This window comes from Agelaius phoeniceus, chromosome 32 (genome assembly GCF_051311805.1).
Source record: "Agelaius phoeniceus isolate bAgePho1 chromosome 32, bAgePho1.hap1, whole genome shotgun sequence".
Lineage (NCBI taxonomy): Eukaryota > Metazoa > Chordata > Aves > Passeriformes > Icteridae > Agelaius > Agelaius phoeniceus.
The window spans coordinates 2,065,673-2,086,470 of NC_135296.1; the positions used below are offsets into that span (position 1 = coordinate 2,065,673).

The 20,798-nt window shown below is 51.5% G+C and overlaps 2 protein-coding genes across 9 annotated transcripts; one reads left to right on the plus strand and one right to left on the minus strand.

Moving 5' to 3' along the window:
- Window positions 1–393: 393 nt before the first annotated feature.
- On the minus strand, window positions 394–5,711 carry LOC129133508 (uncharacterized). Of its 3 annotated transcripts, XM_077192289.1 has the most exons (4): window positions 5,576–5,708; window positions 5,092–5,173; window positions 3,780–4,905; window positions 394–1,431 (listed from the first exon to the last, which is right to left on the minus strand). In XM_077192289.1, the coding sequence occupies exons 2-4, from the start codon at window positions 5,111–5,113 to the stop codon at window positions 975–977; spliced, it is 1,605 nt and encodes a 534-aa protein (XP_077048404.1). In that variant the 5' UTR covers window positions 5,114–5,173; window positions 5,576–5,708; the 3' UTR covers window positions 394–974. The 3 variants fall into 3 exon arrangements, with proteins under 3 accessions (XP_077048404.1, XP_077048403.1, XP_077048401.1); XM_077192288.1 differs by lacking the exon at window positions 394–1,431 and having other exon boundaries at window positions 3,568–4,905; window positions 5,092–5,231; window positions 5,576–5,711; XM_077192286.1 differs by lacking the exon at window positions 394–1,431 and having other exon boundaries at window positions 3,568–4,905; window positions 5,092–5,176; window positions 5,576–5,707.
- A 281-nt stretch (window positions 5,712–5,992) lies between these two features.
- LOC129133509 (mucolipin-3-like) lies at window positions 5,993–19,397 on the plus strand. 6 transcript variants are annotated; one of them, XR_013185723.1, is made up of 4 exons: window positions 5,993–6,134; window positions 7,360–7,521; window positions 14,687–15,242; window positions 18,542–19,397. XR_013185723.1 is itself a non-coding variant. In XM_077192294.1 (3 exons), the coding sequence occupies exons 1-3, from the start codon at window positions 6,027–6,029 to the stop codon at window positions 15,019–15,021; spliced, it is 276 nt and encodes a 91-aa protein (XP_077048409.1). In that variant the 5' UTR covers window positions 5,993–6,026; the 3' UTR covers window positions 15,022–17,055. The 6 variants fall into 6 exon arrangements, 1 of the variants encoding a protein (XP_077048409.1); XR_013185722.1 differs by lacking the exon at window positions 18,542–19,397 and adding an exon at window positions 16,770–17,055; XR_013185724.1 differs by lacking the exon at window positions 18,542–19,397 and having other exon boundaries at window positions 14,687–14,910; window positions 15,016–17,055.
- Window positions 19,398–20,798: the final 1,401 nt, after the last annotated feature.

Here is a 20,798-nt window from a genome sequence, read left to right on the forward strand (position 1 = left end):
TAACAGAAAATTACAGGAATCCTTCTACCCCCCTCCCCATAGATAAGGATCACCCTTGGAATGTAGCCAGACGTGTAGCCCCCCTAACCTATGCATGCCAGTAACTTTCCACTCCATACTAACCCTAGAAAGTATAGCCAAACCCCTGTCTGACGTAGAGAGACCGCTTAGTCCATAAATACCCTTGAGACCCCTCAATAAACGCCTTTAACCGTCCACCACATTGGTGTTAGCGTCCGTTATTGGCCACAAGGGATCCCACGGAGGAGATCGAAGTGCTGGACCCTGAAACCAGGTCATCGCGGCCTTCACAAGAAGGCAACACAGAGGGCAGGCACAGCCCACCCAGAAATATTTGGATTAATATTCTATACCATGCCTTATTCAATGTCTTTATTTTCACAACAGTTTCAGGAGTTTCAAAGGGATGAACAGAAAGGAAATGAAAATCAAGGCCAAAACAAAATTATTTACATGTCCCTGCCAGCAGAGCATCCATGTGCTTGGGTGGGTGGGAAGAACCTTTTTTGGAGGGGTTTCCATCCCACTGTCTCCAAAATCAGGGGTTTTCCTCCAGTCTGTCCTCATTTGGCTGTGAACGACAGTCGTGGGCCATGGAGAATTAAAACAATGGATTTATGTTGGAGAAGACCTGCAAGGCTATCCAGTATTGCTCAATGCCACTAGATGATGAAAAGGTGAGATTTTTCTGCAGTCAGAAGTTGACCAATCCGCTCTCCACAAGGGATTAATGATGTTGGGCTGTGGATTGTGCAGGTGCCCATGGGGAGCCAGGAGAACGTGGAACCCGCAGGCAGGTGTCTTCCCAACACGGATCACCGGCACCATGGATCACCAGGGCTCTGCCCTCCAGGGGTCACTGGGGATCATCCAGGGTGGATCCTCATGTGAGGGATGGAGCTGGAGCAGCGCAGGAAGCTCTTCCTGCCCTCGGGGCACTTGCAGGGCTGCCCTTAGTGCTGGCTCCATTGGTGTTGGGTCAAGTGAGAGCTCGGTGAGAAGCTCTTCCCACACTCAGGACACTCGTAGGGCCTCTCCCTGGTGTGGATGCGCCAGTGTTTGATGAGGGTGCAATTACGGTTGAATCCCTTCCCGCGTTCAGGGCAGAGAAAGGGCCTCTCATCTGTGTGAATCCGCTGATGCCTGACGAGAGTGGAGCTGATCTGAAATCTCTTCCTGCATTTATCACACTCGTAGGGCCTCTCCCCTGTGTGGATTCTCTGGTGGACAATCAGCACGGAGTGCTCGAAGAAGCTCTTCCCACACTCCCCACACTCATAGGGCTGTTCCCCGGTGTGGATTCTCACGTAGCGGATCAGGGAGGATCTCAGGGAGAAGCTCTTCCCACATTCTGAGCACTTGTGGGGCTTCTCCTCATCCTGAAGCTGCTCATCGACCCCCAGATCCGAGCTCCAGCCGCCTCCCTGGTCCAGGTTGGGTCTTTCCTCCTCAGATCCCTGTGATCTGCGTTTGCAGCCCCTCCTCGTGCGGGTTCTCCAGGACTTTTCCTCCCCGCTGGGTTCCTGCACTGTGGAGCCACTCAAAACAGCCTCTTCTATGAGGTTCTGCTGTGGGGATTTGTCCTCCCTGATCTCCATCCTCAGCTCCTGGTCTGGGATAGGAAGGACAAGGAAAGGATGTGATTTGCCTCCGTGCCACAGGGAAGGGCAAGGAGATGCCCCCAGTGCGTCCCCAGCAGGACAGCTTTGGCAGCAGGGTTGTCCTGCAGCTGAGGGCCGTGCTGGGCTGGGAGATGGAGCAGGAGAGAGGGGGAAAGGGGCACTGACTTCCTCCTCCCCTACCTGGCCTCCCGGGGCATCTTCCGCTTCCTCACAGCCTCCTCCTGCATTGTGCCAAGGTTTGGAAATGGGAAATCCTGGTTTGGGGGAAAACAAGGGCTGAGTGTGCTGGGTTTGATGGTCCCGCTGCCCAAGTGCAGCTGGAGAAGTCAGCGCCCCTTTCAGCCTTGGGAGGCCCGGAGTCCACTCATGCCCAGCCTCCCCCACCCCTCCAGGCTGCCGGAGGTCCACCAGCTCCAGGATCGCCCCTTTGTGCTCTCCCCACTTCGGAGCTTCTGAGTTCCCCCTTGGCTCTCCCGGGATCCCCAAACCCAAGATCACCCCTGTACCACCAGTACCAGGCAATTGCCAAGTGGGACCCTCAAGATCCCTCCAGGGGCATTTGTGGCTCAGCTCTGGGGTCCTGGAAGATCCAAACATCCCCTGCCCCACAAAAAAACCCTCCCAGAGACCCCCCCCCGATGGATTTGGGGCGAGCTCCCCCATCCCGCTCACCTGTGGGTTCCGGCGGGGGTGATGCTGCCAGAGCCTGGGGAGCTGCAGCCTGTGCGGGCGGGCAGGGGAACTGCTTGGTTCTGCTGCTGCTGCTGCTTGTATTCCTCCCGTTCCTCCTCCTGTCTCCCTCCTCTTCCTCCCGCTCCTCCTCCGCTCCCAGCCCAGCCCGGGCAGTGCCGACACCCAAATGCAGCCGCGCTCTGCCCTGGGCGGGGGTTCCCAAAGCGGCCCCGGCGTGCGCGGCACTGGGAGCGATCCTGAGAGCAGCGGGAGGGATCCTGAGAGCAGCGGGAAGGAACTGGGAGCGCTCTCCCTGCCAGTCCCGCTCTTACTGGGAGCACTGGGATGGAACTGGGAGCAAACAGCGCCCGGAGGCGGCTGCAGCCGGCGCTGGGCGGGGCCAAACTGAAGGGCGTGGTTATGCAAATACAGGAGCGATTGCACACTGGGATTGGTGGGTGGGAGCAGGGCGGTGTTTCCCTGGTCACGTGGGGGCTGGTGGGGCCGGAACGATGGCAGCGGCATCCGGAGAGAGGGGACAGGGAGCGGAAATGGGGATAGGGAGCAGGAATGGGAATATGGGACAGGGAATATGGAAACCGCAACCGGAGAGAGAATATGAGGTGGAGATTAGGAAGATGAGACCAGGATCGCAAACGGAAATACAGGAATGGGACTGGGAACATAGAAGTGGAAATATGGAAACGGAAGTGCAACCAGCAGTGGGACCGGGAATATGAGAACGGAACAGGACAGGGAATATGGGCCTGGGAATATGGGAATGGCAACCAGACAAATACTGGACTGGGACGGGGAATGAGACTGGGAATGGGATCCAGACTGGGATGGAGCAGGATGGGACAAGGAGTGCAGTGACATGGGAACGGGTGGGGAGCAAGGGGAGTGACAGCAGGGAGAGGGGGACTGTGGACAGGGGATGTGGGGAACCAGGACAGGGAGTCATGGGGACAGTTCCAGGGCAGGGGGGCCTTGATCAACTGCCCAAGAAACTCTGCCATGGTCTCCCAGTGCAGCCAGAGTCACTCAGCCTTGGGTGCCCAAAGCCCAAGTCCCACCCAGGAACCCTCAACTACCTGGAATGTAGCAGCCCCCACATCCCGTGGAAGATCTCCACATGTCGTCATCCTTATCTTAGTTCAATGTTTTTATTTTGATCCTGGTTTGGTGTGTTTTGAAAGGATAGAGAGAAATGAAAAGATAACCAAGGCCACATGGAGCCATTAAGAGGTGGAGCCCCCAGGTGTCTTGCCAACACAGATTACCAGCACCACAGATCACTGGGGCTCTGCCCACTGGGCAGCATGCAGCACAAATACTGCCATGGGGTATGGAACTGTAGCCGTGCACACTTGGGGAACTGTAGCCGTGCACACTTGGGGCACACTTGGGGCACTCACAGGGCTTTCATAGTGGTGCCTCCATTCGTGTTGGGTCAAGGCTGACCTCTGGCTGAAGGTCTTCCCACACTGGGGACATTTGTAGGGCCTCTCCCCCGTGTGGATGCGCTGGTGGGTGACCAGGGTGGAGTTGTGCTTGAAGCCCTTCCCGCAGTCAGGGCAGCGGAAAGGCCTCTCATCCGTGTGAATCCGCTGATGTACGAGGACATCTGAGCTGCTTTGAAACCTCTTCCCACACTCCCCACACTCATAGGGCCGCTCCCCGGTGTGGCTCCTCTGGTGGATCATCAGGTGATCGCTCCGGCTGTAGGTCTTGCCACAGTCGGGACACTCGTAAGGCCGTTCCCCAGTGTGGATCCTCTGGTGAAGCATCAGTTCAGAGCTCTGGCTGAATCTCTTCCCACACTGCCCACACTCATAGGGCCTCTCGCCGGTGTGGGTCCTCTTGTGGACAATCAGGTTCGACTTCTGGGTGAATCTCTTCCCACACTCGGGACACTCGTAGGGCCTCTCCCCGGTGTGGATGCGCCGGTGCTTGACGAGGTCGGGGTTATATTTGAAGCCCTTCATGCAGTCGGGGCAGCGGAAGGGCCTCTCATCTGTGTGAACCCGCTCGTGTGTGAGGAGATGGGAGCTTGTCTGAAACCTCTTCCCACATTTGGGACACTCATAGGGCCTCTCATTTGTGTGTGTGCGCTGATGCTTCAGAAGAGTGGAGCTTCTCTGAAAGCTCTTCCCACATTCCCCACACTCATATGGCCGTTCCCCCGTGTGGCTCCTCTGGTGGTTGATCAGGTCAAAGTTGTCTCTGCAGCTCTTCCCACACTCCCCACACTCATAGGGCCTTTCTCCAGTGTGGATCCTTTGGTGGCGGATCAGGGCTGAGCTTCGGCTGAAGCATTTCCCACATTCCCCACACCTGTAGGGCTTCTCCCCATCGCAAAGCTGCTCAGGGACCCCCAGCTCTGAGCTCTGGCCACCATCCCATCCCAGGGTGGGTCTTTCCTCCTCTGACCTCTCTGGGCTACGTTTGCAGCCCCTCCTCGTGAGGGATCTCCAGGGCTTTTCCTCCTCCTTGGATTCCTGCACTGTGGAGCCACTCAAAACAGCCTCATACCCAAGGTTCTGCTGTGGTGACTCAGCCTCCCTGCTCTCCATCCTCAGCTCAGTGCCTAGAGGAGGAAGGACAAGGAGAGGATGGGATTTGCCTCTGTTCCACAGGGAAGGGCAAGGAGATGCCCCCAGTGCATCCCCAGCAGGGCAGCTTTGGCAGCAGGGGTGTCCTGCAGCCAGGGGCTGGGCTGGGCTGGGAGATGGAGCAGGAGAGAGGGGGAAAGGGGCACTGACTGCCTCCTTACCTGCCTGGGGGTCCTGGGCCATCTTCCTCTTCCTCGCAGCCTCCTCTTCCTCCTTCCAGCCAAGGTTTAGGAATGGGAAATTCTGCTTTGGGGGTGAAAACAAGGGCGTTGAGTTTGACGGTCCTGCTGTCCAAGTGCAGCTGGAGAAGTCAGCGCCCCTTTCAGCCTCGGGGGGCCCGGACCTCGCTGATCTCTGGTTTCCTTCAACCCTCCAGGCAGCGGTTTGTCCCCCGGCTCCGGGATCGCCCCTCTGCGCTCTCCCTGCTCCGGGGCTCCCCCGTTCCCTCCCGGCTCTCCCTGGGATCCCTAATCCCGAGATCGCCCCTGTGCCCGGAGGGACAGGGCACGCGGGACCCTCCCCAAGGGTTATTTGTGGCTCTGCTTTTGGGTCCCGGAAGATCCTAAGATCCCTTGCCCCACAAAAAAAACCCTCCCAGAGACCCCCCCCCGATGGATTTGGGGCGAGCTCCCGCTCCCCACTCACCTGCGGGTTCTGGGGGCGGGGAGCGCGATGCAGCAGGAGCCGGGGGAGCTGCGGCCTCAGCGGAGGAACCGCATTGTGTTGGTGATGCTGCTGCTCTTCCTTGCCCGTCTCTTTCTCCACTTCCTGTTCGTCTTTTTCCTTTTCCTGTTTCTCTGTCCCGCCTCTTCCTCCCGCTCCTCCTCCGCTCCCAGCTCAGCCCGGGCAGTGCCGACACCCAAATGCAGCCGCGTTCTGCCCTGGGCGGGGGTTCCCAAAGCGGCCCCGGCGTGCGCGGCACTGGGAGCGATCCTGAGAGCAGCGGGAGGGATCCTGAGAGCAGCGGGAAGGAACTGGGAGCGCTCTCCCTGGCAGTCCCGCTCTTACTGGGAGCACTGTGAGGGAACTGGGAGCAAACAGCGCCCAGAGGTGGCTGCAGCCGGCGGTGGGCGCGGCCAAACTGAAGGGCGTGGTTATGCAAATACAGGAGCGATCGCGCGCTGGGATTTGTGGGCGGGAGCAGGGCGGTGTTTCCCTGGTCACGTGGAGGCCGGAGGGGCCGGAACGATGGCGGCAGCGTCCGGTGAGAGGGGACAGGGAGCGGGAATGGGGACGGGGAGCAGGAATGGGGACAAGGAGCGGGAATGAGGACAGGGACCGAGAACGGGGACCGGGACTAGGAATGGGACAAGGAATACGGGACTGGGACCAGGAATGGGGACCGAGAATGGGACAGGGAATACGGGACTGGGACTGGCAATGCGAACAGGAGCCGGGACCGGGATTGCGACCGGGAATGGGAACAGGGACCGGGAATCCGGAATCGGGAATGGGACTGGAAATACGGGAAAGGGACCAGGAACGGGAGTGGGAATGGGAAAGGGACAGGGATAGGTACCGGGCAAGAGGGACACAGGGAATGGGAGAACCAGGAAGCGGGAGGGAGCGGGGTGACACCGGGGCGAGGAGCGGCCGGGAACAGGAGCGACACTTGGGCGAGGGGACACCGAGGACCGGGCCGGGGGAGTTAACGGCTCCAGGGGACGCTGTGCACCTGCCCTGTGGGCAGAGGGGACGGCGAGCGGAGGAGACACCAGAACGGGGTGGGGGGACACGGGGACGAGGGTGACACCGGGGACAGGGAGTCTGATCCGGGGGTTTAACGGAGATAGGGGACACTGTGGACTGGGCAGTGGGGACACCATAAGAGAGGAGTGACGCCGAACCGAGGGGGACACAGACCGGGGGGTGACACCGGGACAAGGGTGATCCCAGGACACGGGATGACACCGAACAGCAGGGACACAGACCAGGGGGTGACACCGAGCAGGGGGGACACCAGACTGAGGTGACACCAACAGGTGTCCCCAGAGACCAAGCAGCTGCTGAGCTGCGGCCCCAGGTACAGCACAGCCGAGGCAGCTTTGGTGGTGGTGCCAGTAGACAGCGAGCTGGGACAGTGGGGATGGCAGGTGGGGACACTGGGGACAGTAGCACGAGGGACTGGGATACCAGGGAGGGAGCACGGGGACATGGGGACACTTTGAAAGGGATGCTGTGTGTGCTGGGACAAAGCATGGCAGCATCACCATGGTGAGAAAGGAGCTGATGGCAGTGGTGGCCTTTGTCCCAAACCATAGGGTGACACTGCTTTGAGGTGAAACATGGTGGTGTCACCAGGGTGGTACAGGGCCTGACCATGGAGGACTTTGTTCCCAAGCATGGGGTGACACTGTTTTGGGACAAAACACACCATTGTCACCATGATAGGACATGTGGTGACAGAGGTGGTGGCCTTTGTCCCCAAGCTGATCCTGTTCAGGCTCAGCAACCAGCAGGTGCTGGCCTTCAAGGAGGACAACACAGTGGCCTTCAAGCACCTGTTGGGCTACAAAGACAGCACCGATGATACCCAGGCCATCTACACCTGCAGGAACCTCCTGGAGCACCTGGCCTTTGTCCTCAAGAAGGTGGCATGGGGATACTGGGAAGGGTCGGGGACATCAGGGGAGTTGGGGACATTGTGAGGCTTGAGGACAAGGGGACCTTCTGGAGCACGTGGCCTACGCCCTTTAGAAGGTGGCACAGGGACACCAGGCAGGGTTGAGGACACCAGGAGAGATTGGGGACGTCAGAACTTCCTGGAGCACCCTGCGTACTCCCTCAAGAAGGTGCCATGGGGACACTGGGAGGGGCTGCGGACACAGTGGTGGTTTGGGGACATGGAGGTTCTCAGGGCTATGGAGGGGACTGGGGACACTGGGGTGATGTGGGGACACTGAGGTACCACAGGGCCACCTCCAGCCCCATGCCCCTGTCCCCACAGTACCTGGCTGTCCCCCACAAGGCCCTTGGCCACCACGTTTTTGCTCACTTCAGTCTGGTCAGCATACTGTGTCAGAATTAAAGGGGTCTCAGTCCTTGGCAGGGGGGCTTCAATCTCTGTTTGTCACGGTGGTAGTGAAACAGATGAAGGATTTTCCATGGGGGGGACCACCAAAGTTGCCCCAGCAAGTTCATTTGGCCAAGAGGTGGGAAAATTCCTGGGCTATTGTCACAAAGCAGGTGCAAGCATACAGACCCATTGCCCCCTTAACCAGGCCCTGCTAGAAGCAGTGTACCATGGCGGCAAACACACCTGCAAACAATCACTTGGCAGGCCAGAACTCTGCTCAGAGGCCTCGGGATCTTGGTGTGCATCCACCTCAAGCAGGCCAAAATTCCGATCAAGGTCCTCAGGTGTAAGAGCCGAAATGAGGGATGTGGGACTCCAGGTGGCTCTTCAAAATGCAGTTTATTACATACAAGGGGTTACAGCAGTCCAGGGTCGTGGGCGACAGAGCCTGTGCCTACAGCTGTCAGTTCCTGCTACAGGCAGGCCTAGAGACCCTTTGGTTTTGGTTACAATGCATTATATACTTTTATTTGCTGAGCATCTTAATACAGTAGAACCAACCTATACCTTAACTTTTATCTATAGCCTATCATAAGTACTATAATTACCATATTCATGTTACTATTCTCCAATCACTAAAAGTTAGTACATTATAGTTTAAGCTAGTAGTTGTTTTTCAGTTTTCTTGCAGTGGAAAATCTGGAGATCTTTTTTCTACTTGCAACATTGGCCGGCTTGTTTGCCTGTGCTATCTTTCTGCTTGGTAAAAACATCTTCTTGTTTGAGGTGAGGTGGGTTTATCCTTTGCTCTAAGTCATAAAAACCCCTTCTAACTAACATACCTCCTTGGTTATCCAGTAAGACTGGCTCAGCAATTCTTTTCTTCTATATCAAAACTTGCTTCCATCTCTATTCTTTCATCAGACTCTACATTTAAAAATCTTTCTGCTAAGCATGCATACCTGTGAGACTTTCTTGCCAACTTTCATCCTTCCTAACACCATAGGGGCTTCACCTGCTTGGCCTGCTTGATCTCAGCCCTCTTCTCACAGTCATGGATAACCTGAAAAATACTGTCCATGGTTCGATCCAACCCTTGGTCTCATGACCACTTACAGATGGCATCTTTGCCCTGATGACCTGAGGCATCATGGGCCCATTGAGCTAGGAACAACTCCCCTTTGTGTTCCCAATCTAGGTCTATCTTGGACACCCCTATCTTTGCAGCCTGGTCTACCTGCTCATTGTTTCAGTGTTCTTGGGGACAGGGGCATCAACATGACAGATTTTCACAGGCACCCTCTCTAGCCAAGGGGCAATGTCTTTCCATTCATCAGCAGCCCAGATTGGTTTTCCTCTACGCTGCCAGTTGGCTTTTTTCCACCTTTCCAGCCAACCCCACAGAGCATTGGCTACTATCCATGAATCAGTGTAGAGGTAGAGCTTTGGCCACTTCTCTCTTTCAGCACTGTCCAGAGGCAACTGAACGGCCTTGAGTTCAGCAATTTGACTTGATCTACCTTCTCCTTTGGTAGCTTGTGCAACCTGTCATGTGGGGCTCCATATGGCTGCTTTCCAAATCCAGTTCATCCCTATGATGTGACAGGAACCATCAGTGAAAAGAGCATAGCGTGTTTCCTCTGCTGGTGGTTGGTTGAATGGTGGAGCTTCTTCAGCCCTTGTAACTTGTTCCTGCTCCTCTTCATCAGTGAGACCAAAGTTTTCACCTTCCAGCCAGTTTGTAATTATCAACAGGCTGATTCAGGTTTCCAGTACAGGCACGCTGTGTGATGAGAGCAATCCATTTGCTCCATGTGGCATCAGTGGCATGGTGGGTGGTGGGAACCTTGCCTTTGAACATCCACCCCAGCACCGGTAGTCGGGGTGTCAGGAGGAGTTGTGCTTCTGTGCCAATCACCTCTGAGGCGGCTTGGACTCCTTCATAGGCAGCCAAGATTTCCTTCTCTGTGGGAGTGTAGATGGCTTTGGACCCTCTGTAGCTTCAGCTCCAGAATCCCAGTGGTCGGCCTCGAGTCTCCCCAGGCACCTTCTGCCAAAGGCTCCAGGACAAACCATGGTTCCCAGCTGCAGAGTAAAGAACATTCCTCACGTCTGGTCCAGTACTAAATGGGCCAAGGGCTACCACATGAGCGATCTCCTGCTTGATCTGGGCAAAGGCTTGTTGCTGCTCAGGGCCCCAGTGGAAATCATTCTTTTTGTGGGTGACCAGGTAAAGAGGGATCACAATTTGACTGTATTCAGGAATGTGCATTCTCCAAAAGCCTATGGCGCCTAGGAAAGCTTGTGTTTCCTTCTTGCTGGTTGGTGGAGACATTGCTGTGATCTTGTTGATGACCTCAGTGGGAATCCGACGCTGTCCATCTTGCCACTTCACTCCCAGGAACTGGATCTCACAGGTTCCTTGACTGTGCTCATTTTGATGGCAAAGCTGGCTTCTAGCAAAATCTGGATGATCCTCTCTCCTTTCTCAAATATTTCCATTGCCGTGTTCCCACACACAATGATGCCATCGATGTACTGCAGGTGTTCTGGAGCCTCACCCTTTTCCAGTGCAGCCTGGATCAGTCCATGGCAGATGATGGGGCTGTGCTTCCACCCCTGGGGCAGTCGGTTCCAGGTGTACTGCACTCCCCTCCATGTGAAGGCAAACTGAGACCTGCATTCTGCTGCCAGAGGAATGGAGAAAAATGCATTGGCAATGTCTGTAGTGGCACACCACTCTGCTGCCTTGGACTCCAGCTCGTCCTGGAGTTCCAGCATGTCCGGCACAGCAGCGCTCAGCGGTGGAGTCACTTCATTCAAGCCACGAAAATCCACAGTCAATCTCCATTTTCTGTCACACTTGTGCACAGGCCAAGTGGGGCTGCTGAAGGGTGAGTGGGTTTTGCTGACCACCCCTTGGCTCTCCAGCTCACAGATCATTTTGTGGATGGGGATCATGGCGTCTCGATTTGTCTGATACTGCTGGTGGTGCACTGTCGAGGTGGCAATTGGCACTTGTTGCTCTTCCACCTTCAGCAGTCCTATTGCAGATGGGTCTTTTGATAGTCCAGGCAGAGTGTTCAGCTGCTTGATGTTTTCTGCCTCTATAGCAGCTATGCCAAAAGCCCACCTGAGTCCCTTTGGGTCTTTGTAAAGCCATTCCGGAGGAAGTCTATGCCCAAAATACACGGGGCCTCAGGGCCAGTCACAATAGGATGTTTCTGCCACTCCTTCCCAGTCAGGCTCACCTCGGCTTCCAACAGGGTCAATTGCTGTGATCCCCCCGTCACCCCAGCAATGGAAACAGGTTTTGCCCCCACATGTCCCGATGGTATCAGGGTACACTGTGCATCAGTATCAACTAACACTTCAGAGCCATATTTCTGTGGCTCTGATGTGCCAGGCTATCAATCCACACCATCCAAAAGACCCAGTTTTCCCGTGCCTCTTATTGGCTAAAGGCAGGGCCCCTCTAGCCCTGGTTTTTATTTCTTTCCTGGGCATACATACTAGAGGTTCCTTCAAGGAGATCTGACAGATCATACCTGGCAACTTGGTCAATGAAGGCTTTCACTTCAGTGGAACATCACTTGCTTAATGTTTCCCTCCTTGAGTTGATGCACCCTTGCTGCCAGGACAGAAGTGGGTTTCCCATCCCACTTTCCCGTGTCTTCCCCATGGTCACACGAAAGAACCACAGGTCAGCCCGTGGAGTGTACCCTCTCTCTCTAGATGGGGGATGTTGGGCTCTGACACTGGGGCCTGTGACTTGCACTGGTGTGATATGGGAATTGTTCCTTCTCACCTCCTCCCTCATCTCCCTTATGTCCTCTTGGAGACTCTTAACCATGGCAGAGACATGAGCCTGCATCGGGCCATTGACCATACTCTCACAATTTCTAAGCTTGTTGGCCACAGATCCCACTGTCTCTCGGTTGTTATCGGCATTAATCACTGCAGTGAATGTGGTGTATTGAGATGGCCCCCCAGATTTGCCAGACTCCACAACATTTCCCCTGTGCACCTGACCTTGTTGGGGTCATTATCATGCTGTCCATCCCTCCCAAAGAGTACCTCCAATACTGCCACTTCTCTCACCTGTTGGATCCCTTCCTCAAGGGTCTTCCAGTGCATTCTATGGTGGTGCTCCTGCATTTTCTCTCTGTGGACAAACCTCTCTCTTACACTCATTAAAAGCCGCTCCCAGAGGGAAAGGGACCCTGGCTCCCTTACGAATACTTGATTCACACCTGAGTCCTGGGTCAAGGATCCCAGATTCCTTGCCTCACCACCATCCAGTTGCACACCTGTACCCATAAGGTCCCAGACCAGTAACCAGGTTGTATAAGCCTCATATTTCCATTGTACAATGTCTTTCTCAGACTATGGAGACTTTCATATGTCAGGGACTCAGTGATGATCTCAACCATTTGCTCCCCTGTGGGTTGTGAGGGCCCTCCTTTCTTATACTTACCATTATCTGGGTGCTCTGATTTCATCTTAGACTTCCTCATTTCCACAGGGGCGCCTGCTGCTGTCTGGGGCTGCCCTTGTACAGCTGGAACCTGGACGGTTCTAACATCTGTGGGTTCCACTGCTGCACTATCAGGCTCTCTCTCTTTGAAGCAGGGGGAGGGTTTCTCACCAGCTGGGGAAATGTACTCCTTCAGCATCTGGCCCATCTCCTTTACCAGAAATCCCACCCAATTCGGGTGATTAATTTCTGGGGTGGGGTGTGGGGCAGGGTAAGGCTCTGTGGCAGAATCCCTAGTTTCTGGGGTAGGTATCAGGGTGCTTATCCAAGTCAATCTTCTCTTATCTCTAAATGCTTAATAGAACAGGTATATAAGCAACACCAGCCCCTGTATGATATCATTAGCATTTAGAGAAGATTTGATCCCTTTGAAAACTGGTGGGGCAGACCCAAAGAGCTGGGTGAAGGGTTGGGAGAAAATTTCCCCTGGTATCATTTCCTCACAGTAGGTATCATTATTAAAGTAACCCCAAAACCATACAGTTAGTGTATGATAGCTCTGAATCCATGTGCCCTCCTTCCGGAGAGGAAAGGCAGAGAGGAAAATAAAGACAGAGAGGAAAATAAAAATCCATAAATTCTTCACCTTATTAACCCATAAAGCCACAGTAGCCTTAGTTATAGGATTCATGTTTAGATAAGAGCCTGCAATTGGGAGAAATATAGTCATGACCACATGCCACCCAAAACAGAGTAAGCCAGACCACATGGTGCCACCTAACAAGGTTTCTATATCCAACACACAAAAAATTAGGTAACTCAACATTTTTTCTCTCTGTGCCCTTGGGCCCCACACTGGGCACCAGAATCTGTCTTGGTTTGAAAAGACAGATATCTGCTTAAGGAAGGTAGGAGCCTCCCTGAAATGGAAAATGTAAACCCCTTCCCTCCAAATTATTATAATTTTGAAATTAAGAAGCTCTCAGGCAAAGATATGGGAATAGGAAGAACAGGAAATTTAAAATACAAATGTAGTAATACAAAAAAACCCACTGACAGAGTCAGAATACGACCTGAGACCCTGTTGGTCAGAGTGTTGGTCGCAGTCCGATTAAATGATGGCTGCAGTCCTCCTGGAGAGACAGATGTGGTTCTGTAAGGCAGTGATCCTGCAGAAGGGTGTTGTTTTCCTCTGAAGGTCTAGTGGTGGTGTAGATGGGCCTGGTCTTCCTCTGAAGATCCAGTGGGAAAAGGCTGGCTGTGGTTTTCCAAATCTCAGATTATATCCAGTTAGGAATGCTTGGCGCCTCCCATGGGTGGAGCATCTCACAATGGGATGATGCATTTTTATCAGTCATGTGGTGAGGCTCAATGGTCCATTAACAGAAGGTATCTTGTTGCAGTGTGATGCCATCTCAGATGTGCTAACCTTTCCCCTCCCCCTTTGCCCTCCTGCTAAGAGCTGTCCATCAATCTTAACATTCCAGCAGGGGCATTGCGTGGTTGGCAGAAGTTCAAAAGATGCCCCTCAGATCCGGGTTCATTGGCCTGTCCAAGTGTCTATATCCCTTGAGCCTTCCCCTCCTCACACCTGGTTGTCCCTTACCTGTCCCTTCCCCTCCCCCTGTCCCCGGGGCTTAAAAGCAGATGAGGCCATGCGGCTGGGTTCTATTTGGGAGCTGTTTCAGAGGTCTACTATCCTGCAATAAAACTCTGGATTAAAACTCTATGATAGAATCCTCTCCTTTCTCTTCACTGTCGCCTGAACCTTTTCCACCAGAGGTAAACTGAGTTTCTACTATGCCTGGATTTGTTCCAAGTGCCCAGCTGCAGCATCCAGCCAGCCAAAGGTATCTCTGAGGTGAAACACCACAGCTGCCACCTTTGGTCCAGCAGCAAGGGTCAGACGGGTCCAGGCATGACACACCCAGAAATATTGGGATTAATATTTGATAGTATCTCCCCAGAGGGAGGATGGGTCATGGAAGAGGTAAAGAAAACTGCCCCACCTGGTTTTAACAGCTGGGCCATTAACAGAAGATATGCCCTCAGAATTATGAGGGATGAGACATGGAAAAGATAAAGAACAGCCCCTACCTGTGAGAGTCTGTCTGAATTTTCCCTCATCTGCTCACAATCATCATTTGGGGACCACTGAAGAGAAGACCCCCCCTGTCTAGAATCTCTGGCTCTGAAGGAGAAAGTCACATGCCAACAGGGCCCTGGGACCTGAGAGCACAGTGGTAAGTTATTGTTTTCACAGGTATTGTTTGCTGTATGCTACACTGAGCCCAAAGAAGGGGCCACTGTGCCCTTTTTGCAACAACAGCCTTGGAAGCTGTCCCACCTCTTGGCCTGGCTGGAGTTCTCCTGAGTTCAGGTGGTCTCCCACAGAAAGAAGACCCTCACCTGTTTTACAGCCACCATGACAGACAAGCTGAGATGTAAGAAGCCTCTCCATCAAGGACTGAGACATGAAACCCCTATGTGAGAAGGCCCCTCTGCTCCTTCCAAGGACTGGGACTGAGACTCCCAGCCCGGGGCAGGTGTGTGGGGGAGGCAAGCTGACCAAAGCGAGATGTTTGCCTGCAGGTGTGACCACTGGACCAAGAAGGCAATGGCTCTTGCTTACTACTGAGAACATGGACTACCTGTTACATCTATTCCTTATTGTATCTGTTCCCCCCGCCCCCCATCACAATTTTCAATAGAATTATCATAATAAAAACCTCTGAGTTAGCTAGAGATTTTGAGATCTCCTCAACGTAACAGGCGGATCCTCAACTGGACTGGACCAAAGGACCTCGTCTCTATGTTTGGTAGGTATATCTCCCTCTTTCTCTCTCTTTTTTCTCTCTCTATCTTTTCTCTCCCTTAATCCCTCTATCGCATTTTGCTGTGGTCATTCAAGAAAGGTGCATTTGTTTTGATTATTACTGCAAATCCCCTATGCCATGTCGGTTTTTTACACCCTGAGATCAGCCCATGAACTATCACAAAACCCGTTCGTAAGGAGGGATCATGACACCACCTCCCAGTGATAGGTTACATACTTTTGGTCGCATCTTGCATTGCAACCTAAGACATGTTATAGTCGACACTGTGAGGTCACACCACCTGCCCTGGGATGTCACAAGGGTGTTCTGTGATGTCACAGCCCGCTCTAGGATGCCTCCTCTGTCACCTCACAGCCCACTCCATGAAGTCATATCACCACCATGTGACATCATAACCTGCTCTATGATGTCATACAATTGAGCAGGGATGTCACAGCCTGCTCAGTGAAGTCACATAGTGCCTTCTATGATGCTGTAGCTGCTTGATGACCTCACATTACAGACTCTGTGATGTCATAGCCCCATCTGTGACCTCACCCAACCCACTCCGTGCTGTCACATAGCCCCTTTCTGACATCACAGCTGCTCTGTGCCTCTATGACACAGCCACAGATGTGCCACTGTGACACAGACCCCTCTGGGACATCCCACAGCCCCTGCCTGTGTTGAGCCTCTGTGAGCTCTGTCTGTGCCCTGCTGGTGCAGCCCATCCCAGCTCAGCAGCACAGACACAGCACCAGGACTTTAATGACACACTGGAGCTTTGTGCTCAGGCCCTGAACATCAGTCCCTGAGAGGGAGCTGAAGAAACCCTAAAGAATCCATAGTCAGAACCAAACTCCAAAGTTCCTGGTACCTTTAATGGGTCCCACTGCGGGACATAATGGAGAAAGTGTCCCCAGGCCCCAGGCAGAGCAGAGAACTGCAGGCAGTGATGACAGGTGGGGACAAAGAGAAGCCAAGTCTTGGTGCCCTGGGGCACAGCAGGGTCTGTGCCACCAAGGGCTGTGAGGAGACCCCTTGTCCTGAGGCCCTGGGGCCTCCTGGCACAGCCCCAGCCAGGCTGGGCACTGTCAGCCCCTTGTCCTGCCCTCAGGATCCTCCCCCCCATCCCAGTGGCCTCAAGGATCTGCTGGAACAGGTCCCTGGGAAGCCTTGGACAGGATGGCCCTGTGGGGGCTTTCAGGGAGTGCACGTTCTTCAAAGGACTTTGGGTTTTGCTTTTGCATTGGATTTCTGAGAGGTTTGTGCAATCATGGCCTTCAATTACCTGATGTAATGAGTTCCTTAAGGTTCTTTGTCAATAACAACACTCAGTGGGCTCATTAATGCTTCAAGGTACTTCCATTTTTCAAAGTACATGGTGTTTCCCTTTTGATAAGGATGCCTTAAGTTTCAGCTTTCATACTTTCCAGATTTGGTACTGCATTAGTATATAACTCTGAACTTCAGATAGAGTGTTAGCAAGTTCTCTTCACAGTGTACTTAGACAAAACAATCCTTTTCCAGCCTGAGAACCAAGGATACTGTTGCAGCTTCAGGCCCAAGAAGTATTATCAACAGTGAATTGAGGAGACCAAACTGAGAAGATGGGTCTTCATAACCTGAAGCTGTAACTGGACAATTAACCCTAATATGTAAATGGACCAAAACTTATAAAAGTGTGAAAACTCATGACCGGTCATCCATCTTGCATCCATTTTCAGTCCATCTTGGGTGGAGCCACAGCAGGGCTCTACTGCCCAAAGTGTATCCTTTGAAGGCCTTTTAATAAATCCCTATTTTATTTCTTTAACACTGTCTCACCTCTGTTCCAGGTAGCCTCTTTAGGCATCAATACAGACTCTGTGAGAGGTTTGTGCAATCATGGCCCCAGTTATCTGCTTTAATGAGTCCCTTGAGAGCTTTGTACTGACACTCAGTGGGGATCATTAATACTTTGAGATACGCAAGGTGTTTAAGGTGCTTTGGACTTTCTTTCCCACACTGAGTCTCTGAGAGGTTTTTGTGCAATCCTGGCCTCCAATTCTCTCCTCCAAGGAGCCCATGAGGAGCCTGTGTTTAGGATAGATCTCAGTGGGACCCATTAATGCCTCGAGACACTTTGGGATTTTTTTCTGACTGACTCCAAAGGTTTGTGCAATCTCCTCTCAGGCTCTGAGATTCCAGGGCTCAGCACTAAATGCACCACAGGGTTCATTAGGATCAAGCCAGTCCTGATAAACCATGGCTCTGCCTTGATTTCCCTCTGGTCTGGTGCTGTTCATTAGAAAGACTTCCTACTGCAGTAATGGAGAAATACTTCAAAGAGCTTCTAAAAAATATGAATTCCTATTTTAAAGATTGTATTTTATTAAATTTCTCTTTAGAGAAGAGTTGATTGCAGCATTCAGTGACTGCTATTGACCCAGGGACTTTCCTCAGGTGGTCAGGCCTGGTCAGAGATGCTGTGCCTTGAGGTCTGACCCAGTGTGGACAACCTTGCTCAACATTCCCAACCCCATCCTGTCTCTCCTCACTCACCTGAGACCTGCTTCGCTTGGAGAACTGGCTACACTCAGGCAAACTGGCCCAAGGCAAAACTGTGAATATCTATACAGACTCAAAATGTTCCTTTGTAGTCATACGTGCACTCAGAGCAATCTGGAAGGAAAGAGGACTATTAAATTCAAGGGCAAAAACATTAAATGTGTAGACGAGATCCTGAAACTGTTGAAGGCAGTCCAGCTCTGAGAAAGTGGCAATCATAGATATCAAAGCACTCCAAAAAGTAAGTTAGGAACAGGAAAAAGGAAATGAGCTGGTGGACAGAGAGGCAAAACAGGCAGCCAAGAGAGAGGTAAAAACAGGAGCCTTGATGGGCAAATCTCCCTAGAAGGTGAGCCAAAACATACCAAAGAGGATCAAAGCCTCATTTCTGACCTAGATGGGTCATTTAATAAAGAAGGGTAGGCTCTCACCCCACAAGGGCAACTGATCATTCCTCCTACTTAATATGGCCTTTGGGTTAGGGAAGAGCACAAGAAAAGGCACTGGGGGGGAGATGCCCTACACCAGTTTCTACTTAGAGGAATTATTGCTAGGAATTACATGCCACTGTGAAACAGGTGACTCTCCAATGCGATCTTTGCCTCCAGACTAATCCCAAAAATACCCCCAACCAAAATTAGGCCAAACTGGGAAAGGCAATGGGCCTGGGCACCAGTGGCAGATTGATTTTATGGAACTCCCAGGAAAAAGGGGGTATAGATATTTACTGATACTAACTGATACCTTTTCAGGCTGGCCAGAGGCATTCCCTACCAGAACAGCCAAGGCTTGGGAGGTAACAAGAATACTAATAGAGGAAATAATACTGCTCTTTGGAGTTCCAGCACCTATATCTAAGAGGGCATAGAGTACCTAAGAGGACAAAGAGGATTAAGAGGACCACATTTTACCTCAAAAATAGTGCAGCAAATCAGCTACCATTTGGGTATCAATTGGCAGCTTCATACCCCATATCATCCTAGCCAAGTGGACAGGTAGAAAAGATGAACCACTTAATCAAACAGCAGATTGTGAAATTAGGACAAGAAACAAACTTGACCTGGCCTCAGTCTCCTTCTCTAGCACTCTTATGCATACAAATGAGACCAAGGGGAAAAGAAGGACTGAGCCCTTTTGAAACCTTGTATGGGAGACCTTATGGAATATGAACAGGGATGTCCACATAAGCTGGGGATGAAATTATGACCTCCTACATAGTGGCATTAGGCAAAAAACTACACAAAACTGAGAAATGTGGTTGCGACTTGAAGCAGGGCTTTGGATGGGCCTGTGCATAACACCCAACTTGGAGACTGTGTGTATGTAAAGACTCTTGCAGAAAAAACTCTGGAACCACAGTGGGAGAGACCATTCCAAGTGCTCTTCACTTCCTTCACAGCAGTCAAGATCAAGGAACAAGCATCATGGATACATCACACCAGAATCAAAAAGGCTCCACAAGGTCACACAAGTACATCCTGGAAAGCTACTCTTTACACGATCCTAATCTTAATCAAAGGATGTGTGAATATGCAAAAACCAAAAAATGTAATACCAATGCGCACCTTCAATGGCATCACCACTATTAAAAAGTTGTGGGGAAGCTTCTATGAGTCTACAGGTATCATTGTTACTGGGAATGCTACAAAGTTTTTAGGGAAAGTATTATATGATACAACAAAATATGGGCCCATAGGTTCAACAGAGGTTGGTAATAAATGCTTAATTAACTCTACAGTTTCTGAATTCTCATTGAAAGCAAAGAACACAGGGGTATACAATTTCTATACAATAACACAAATTTATTAAAATAAAGTCAAGGATCTTGATGAAAACATAACAAAAAATGAAAAGCCCCAACATAAAGAGGAGCTCCAACCTCTAATTACCAAAATAGGGCCACATGCCATTAAAAATACGGGAATTCAAAAGCTATTGATTAACCCAGAATGGTCCCTGAAGCGAGTTAAAATGGCAATACAGGTGAGTGCTTCTAACATCTGGTCAGAATGTGCTCCATTCCTTAAGACTTCCTTCATGGAATGGACCAATTGGCTACAGAAACTTATACATACAACTTGAAGGAAGAAAAACCTTACAGAGGTACTGGGAACAGGATTGGGGTTTTTAAATACAATAGATTCAGAAGGATTAATGAACAGATTAGCTGTAGCAGGCAGCAATCTAGTTAAATTATAAAAACCTCTCAGTCTTCCTTACTAGCATTAGGCAATAGCCAATGGAAATTATCTAAAGTATTACCAGGGTGGGAAAATATGGAGGAGCAGGATCATGAGTTAACAATAACTGCACTAAATACATTCCAAGACAATGTTTCATTAAAATGTTTTCAGCTGTATACAGGCACAACTATGGATGCAATCAATCGCTGCCTCAGTTATACAAAAGGGAGGGGAGGGCACCTTCCCCACTGAGATCTGAAGGATTGTTTGGGACAATGCTACTGAGGGAGAAAGAGAGCTTGGTGGAGTCCTGGTGGACTTTAGTAAATTTCACTTATGAGCCTGTCACCAGCATAGTGGCTGATTTCATGTTGACCATTCATAATGCCTCAATACACATGATCCACCCCATCATTGCCTTAGGATTGAACCATGATAAAACCTTGTTATATCCTTCTGAACAGAGAACTTGGGCACATAAGACCAAAGGAAAGCGGCGAACTGTAAATATAGAGTCTTGTATTGCAAGGGAACAACAAGGATTCATTTGTGAAAGCAACACCATAGATGAACAAGACATTTGCCTAGATACTGAACAGAGTATCTGTCATTTTGAGGTTCATCCAGTTAACCAAACAACTATGCTTGTGTATGCAGGCCAAGGCTGCGTGTATCTAAGAACAGCACGCCCCACCATAGTGATAGATAATTCTAACTATGGTCTATAACCACTCTAACCTTTGTATCTGCAATTTTGTCAAAATAAGTGGGTGATATTTTTCTTATCAGGCAATAGTTTTGTTGTATCAATATGCAAAAACTAATT

What these genes read in the sequence shown, in the direction of transcription:
- LOC129133509 (XM_077192294.1), top strand. Translation starts at nt 6,027, where the DNA reads ATGCAAATACAGGAGCGATCGCGCGCTGGGATTTGTGGGCGGGAGCAG. An exon ending in AACGATGGCGGCAGCGTCCG is followed by an intron (nt 6,135 to 7,359) that starts GTGAGAGGGGAC and finishes TTTGTCCCCAAG; the next exon opens with CTGATCCTGTTCAGGCTCAG.
- LOC129133508 (XM_077192289.1), bottom strand. Translation starts at nt 5,113, where the DNA reads ATGGCCCAGGACCCCCAGGCAG. An exon ending in GGCCCAGGACCCCCAGGCAG is followed by an intron (nt 4,906 to 5,091) that starts GTAAGGAGGCAG and finishes TTCCTCCTCTAG; the next exon opens with GCACTGAGCTGAGGATGGAG. An exon ending in GGGAAGACCTTCAGCCAGAG is followed by an intron (nt 1,432 to 3,779) that starts GTCAGCCTTGAC and finishes AGGCGGCTGGAG; the next exon opens with CTCGGATCTGGGGGTCGATG.